We start from the raw sequence: 4,738 nt of genomic DNA, 5'->3' as shown, positions 1-4,738 counted from the left end.
TCAGTGTTCTATCTCCAGTCACCATTTCTCCAATAAATCTGACAATATTTGTTTTCCTTCGTCTCTAACCCGTGGAAACTTTTCTACTACATTGTTGTAGATTTCTTTTCATTATTGTTGTAACTGAACTTTGTAGCTTTGTTTTTCACAGAGAAAGAAAGAATAGTTGTAAAGAAAGAGTTTATGCGACATTTCCTTTTTCACGTTTGACCTTTCATCTACATTTGTATTGCATTTATTTATTTATTTTTTAGCCTGATAATATTGTGCCTTGTGTTTTTCCAAACAGGTTTGCTATTCCTACACTTATTCATACACTACACCGTATGAACAGTGTAAAAATAGTATAAAAAATAATAAATAATAAACATAACATATTATAAGGATATTTAGTGTGGGCCATGATGTGTGTCTCTCTCCTAACCACAACCACATACACACATCTTCTTCTTCTTCCCTGTTTCCATTGCTTCTTCTTCTTTCTCTTTCGCGCCATTTCTTCTTCTTCTTTCTCTTTCACGCCGTCCCTGTTACCCAATCACATACATGGTTTTTGAAGAAAAATAGAAAATTATTTAGAATCATTATGTGATGAAGATGAAGATTTAACTCAGTAAGTTTCTAGATATCATTTTTGTAGATTCATTCCATAATATCAATGTTCTTTTTTTGGATCTACTGTTATAGATTTCATATGTTTATTCACGTTTGCTCATTAACCATGTTCTAAACAATATCCATCTACTTTGGTCACACCGTTAACCATGTTTATTTACTGTGAAACGATTTGATTTCATATATTTACTCATGTTGGTTCGCTAACCACTTTGGGAACTGTATTAACCAAGTTATGTCACACCAATAAACAACTCTGTAATAAACAATGTTATAAACCTGTCCACATGTCTGGGAGTTTATTAACCAAGTTATAGACAACATTAACCATACTTGTGAATGCTGTTAACCAATGTTGTTATAAATTTATATTATACATAACATTGACATTTTTGTGCAGTTTGTGTCAGAATGGACAGTTCAAGCATTTTTATAGAATGTGGTAGTAGTCAAGGGGAAGATGTAGAAGTTGATCACGGTGATTGTGGTGGTTATGATGATGACACACTTTGGGCTCCTGCAATCGGGATGTGTTTTTCTTGTCTAGAGGAAGTTAAAACATATTATCAAGAGTATGCTTTAAAAAAGGGGTTCGGATGGAGGATTAGATCATCGAAAAAAGGAGATGACGGGGAGGTCAACTACCTAATACTTTCATGTTCAAGAGAGGGGTCTAACATTTCAAAAATTTCATGCACGTTAAAGACACTACCATCTAGAGCAAAAAATTGTCCTGCCAAGATTTGTATTAAATTGAAACAAGATGGTTTTTGGTACATTACACAATTTGAATCTAACCATTCTCATGAGACTAGCCCTACAAAAGCAAGATTGTTCAAGGCTAACAAGAAAATGAACTTACATGTGAGGAGAACAATCCAAATCAATGATGATGCGGGAGTAAGGATCAACAAGACTTTTCAATCGCTTGTTAAAGATGCAGGAGGACATGAAAATATTCCCTTTTGTGAAAAAGATGTGAGGAATTATATTAACAAAGAGCGTCCTGCAATTGGAAAAGAAGGTGATGGTAAGGCTTTGATTAGTTAGTTTTGTAAAATGAGGGAACAAAATACAGATTTCTTCTATGACATAGATTTGGATGATGATTTTCATGTGAGGAATGTATTTTGGGCTGATGCAAGAAGTAGAGCCACTTACGAATATTTTAGAGATGTTGTAACTTTTGACACAACATACTTGACTAACAAATATGACATGCCTTTTGCTGCATTCGTTGGTGTGAATCACCATGGTCAATCAACATTACTTGGTTGTGGATTACTTTCAGGTGAAGACATGGATTCTTTTGTGTGGTTATTTAAGTCATGGTTTCGTTGTATGCTAGAAAAAGCACTTTTGGGTATTGTGACCGATCAATGTAAGGCTATGAAAAATGCTATTGAGTTAGTCTTCCCTACAACTCGTCATAGGTGGTGTTTATGGCATATAATGAAAAAAATTCCAGAAAAGCTAAGTGGATATGGTGAATACAAAAGGATCAAGTATGCAATGAAAGAAGCCGTCTATGATACATTTGCAACAGCTAGTTTTGAAAAAAAAATGGTGTTCGTTCATAGAAAAGTTTGATCTCCAAGAAAATGATTGGTTGGGTGGGTTATATATTAAGCGTCATAGGTGGGCACCAACTTTGTTAAGGGTCTATTTTTGGGCTGGTATGTCAACTACGCAACGTAGTGAAAGCATACATGCTTTCTTTGATGGATATATCAATTCTACAACAAGTCTAAATCAGTTCGTGAAACAATATGATAATGCTCTTAGAAGTCAGGCAGAAAAGGAATTTGAAGCTGATTTTAATTCGACGGATACAACAATCCCATGTGGGTCAAACTCATCCATTGAGAAGCAATTCCAAAGTGAGTTTACGAATGCCAAATTCAAGGAAATTCAAGTGGAATTCAGATCTAAAATGAATTGTTCTGCCTCATTAAATAGCATGGAAGATTGCTTTGCTACGTATCATGTGTTGGAGGAGATATTAGTTGGAGACATACGCAAAGAGCGAGTCTTAAAAGTTGTGCTTAATAAGGAAAACCATGATTTCAAATGTGAATGCTCATTATTTGAGTTTAGAGGTATTGTGTGTCGGCATGTGTTATCCGTGTGTAGTCAGGAGAGGATTGTAAGTCTTCCAGAGAAGTATGTTTTAAAGAGATGGAAGAAAAACATTAAAAGGAAGCATTCATATATCAAGACTAGTTATGGTGTAACAGAATTGAAGCCACAAATAGACAGGTTTGACAAATTATGCAAGCATTTTTATGAGGTTGCTGAAGTAGCAGTTGAGTCAGAAGAGACTACCGAAGACCTCCATGAAACATTACGTTTGTTTAGCTCTAATACGTCCATAAAGGATAGTTCCCTTATTGAAGAAAATCTAAATGATGATTTTAATCCAATCAATAGTAATAGAATTCGCAGTCCAAAACATGTCAAGCGCAAAGGTCGTCCTCCATCTAAAAGGAAAACATTTGTCGCCGAAACGATCGCCAAGAGGTCAAGGAAACGAACAAAAAAAAGTGATCACGCTGAGCTTACTACAGTATGTCTACTTTCGTTAATAAATGATATCTTATATATATATATATATATATATATATATATATATATATATATATATATATATATATATATATATATATATATATATATATATATGTGTGTGTGTGTGTGTGTCTGTGTGTGTGTGTGTGTGTATAGAATCTAACATTTTTTTTCTTAAATGTGTAGGAGTGCAATATTGGAATGGTGGAAAATCAGTTTGAAAGTAATATTTGTGTAGAATCATCTCTTGAGGTTGTTAATGGAGAACATTACTTAGATTCGAGTATTGCGGTTTGTGTACATTATAAGATTGTATTAAATAATGTTTGAATTCACATGTACGATTTGAGAGATTCGTATGTACGAGTTGCGGAAAACATATGTAGATGTTGAGGATAAATTAATTGTACTCATTAAACTACTAATTTATTATGTATTTGATTTTACATACGTCATATTTTAGATTTTTGTATGTTATTGTACATGTTGGAAATTGTATGTCATTCATGGATCTTTTGACAACCTGTGAAACAACCTTGACGGGTTCATCTCAAGTTTGTACAAATTTATGATAATTTTGGGATTTTTGGTTATTGACTAGTGGCATGTGTATTTTGGGGAGACTGTCACATATCTATACTAACAAAGCTACATGGTGCAGTATTGATTTTGGGATTTTTGGTTTTTGACATAATGGTATGACGTTCAAACATTTTTTTTAATCTAGTTCAAAACATTACATGCACTAACAATATTCACATTTGGTGGTGCAGGTTATTCAGGTGGAATATTCGGGTGGGATGTTGAAAGATTGTAAATTGAATTTTGTATTAATCCAAATTGTAAATGGTGCAGTATTGTAAATTGACTTTTGTCATAATCCAAATTGTACTGAACTTTGTTGGTGTATATTATATATAAAATATTTTTTTAATGAAATTGCAGTCCCAGACTTGGTTAATACACTGCACGAAGTTGGTTAATGGAAGTTTAACTTCGGTTAGTGAACAGCTAGACTTTAAAATAAGAGAAATTGCAGTCCCAGACTTGGTTAATACATTGCACTAAGTTGGTTAATGGAAGTTTAACTTCGGTTAGTGCAGTGCCAGACTTTAAAATAAGAGAAATTGCAGTCCCAGACTTGGTTAATACATTGCACAAAGTTGGTTAATGGAAGTTTAATTTCAGTTAATGCAGTGCCAGACTTCAAAACAATGGAAATTGCAGTCCCAGACTTGGTTAATACATTTCACGAAGTTGGTTAATGAAAGTTTAACTTCGGTTGATGCACTTCCAGACTTTAAAACAATGGAAATTTCATTTTCAGACTTGGTTAATACATTTCATGAAGTTGGTTAACGAAAGTTCAATACTTTAAAACAAGGGAAATTGCAGTCCCAGGCCTGGTTAATACCTTTCATGAAGTTGGTTAATGAAGTTCCAGACTTCAAGACAAGGGAAATTGTCAAATCAGACTTGGTTAATACATTTCATGAAGTTGGTTAACGAAAGTTTAAGACTTTAAAACAAGGGAAATTGCAGTCCCAGACCTGGT

The 4,738-nt window shown here is 33.7% G+C and overlaps 2 protein-coding genes across 2 annotated transcripts; both read left to right on the top strand.

Moving 5' to 3' along the window:
* Positions 1–1,026: 1,026 nt before the first annotated feature.
* Positions 1,027–1,665, top strand: LOC127103495 (protein FAR-RED IMPAIRED RESPONSE 1). The gene has a single exon (XM_051040746.1). It carries the CDS (start codon positions 1,027–1,029, stop codon positions 1,663–1,665), a length of 639 nt encoding a protein of 212 aa, XP_050896703.1.
* A 628-nt stretch (positions 1,666–2,293) lies between these two features.
* LOC127103493 (protein FAR-RED IMPAIRED RESPONSE 1-like) lies at positions 2,294–4,251 on the top strand. The gene is made up of 4 exons (XM_051040745.1): positions 2,294–3,181; positions 3,370–3,474; positions 3,957–4,037; positions 4,129–4,251. Exons 1-4 carry the CDS (start codon positions 2,294–2,296, stop codon positions 4,249–4,251), a joined length of 1,197 nt encoding a protein of 398 aa, XP_050896702.1.
* Positions 4,252–4,738: the final 487 nt, after the last annotated feature.

The sequence above is a fragment of the Lathyrus oleraceus genome, chromosome 7 (assembly GCF_024323335.1).
Source record: "Lathyrus oleraceus cultivar Zhongwan6 chromosome 7, CAAS_Psat_ZW6_1.0, whole genome shotgun sequence".
Lineage (NCBI taxonomy): Eukaryota > Viridiplantae > Streptophyta > Magnoliopsida > Fabales > Fabaceae > Lathyrus > Lathyrus oleraceus.
The sequence above is the reverse complement of the archived record's forward strand: the minus strand, read 5'-3'. Positions and strand labels throughout refer to the sequence as shown.

Coding starts and splice junctions, on each gene's coding strand:
- LOC127103495 (XM_051040746.1), top strand. CDS start 1,027: ATGGACAGTTCAAGCATTTTTATAGAATGTGGTAGTAGTCAAGGGGAA.
- LOC127103493 (XM_051040745.1), top strand. CDS start 2,294: ATGTCAACTACGCAACGTAGTGAAAGCATACATGCTTTCTTTGATGGA. Junction 3,182..3,369: donor ATCACGCTGAGCTTACTACA/GTATGTCTACTT, acceptor TTAAATGTGTAG/GAGTGCAATATTGGAATGGT. Junction 4,038..4,128: donor TCCAAATTGTAAATGGTGCA/GTATTGTAAATT, acceptor ATGAAATTGCAG/TCCCAGACTTGGTTAATACA.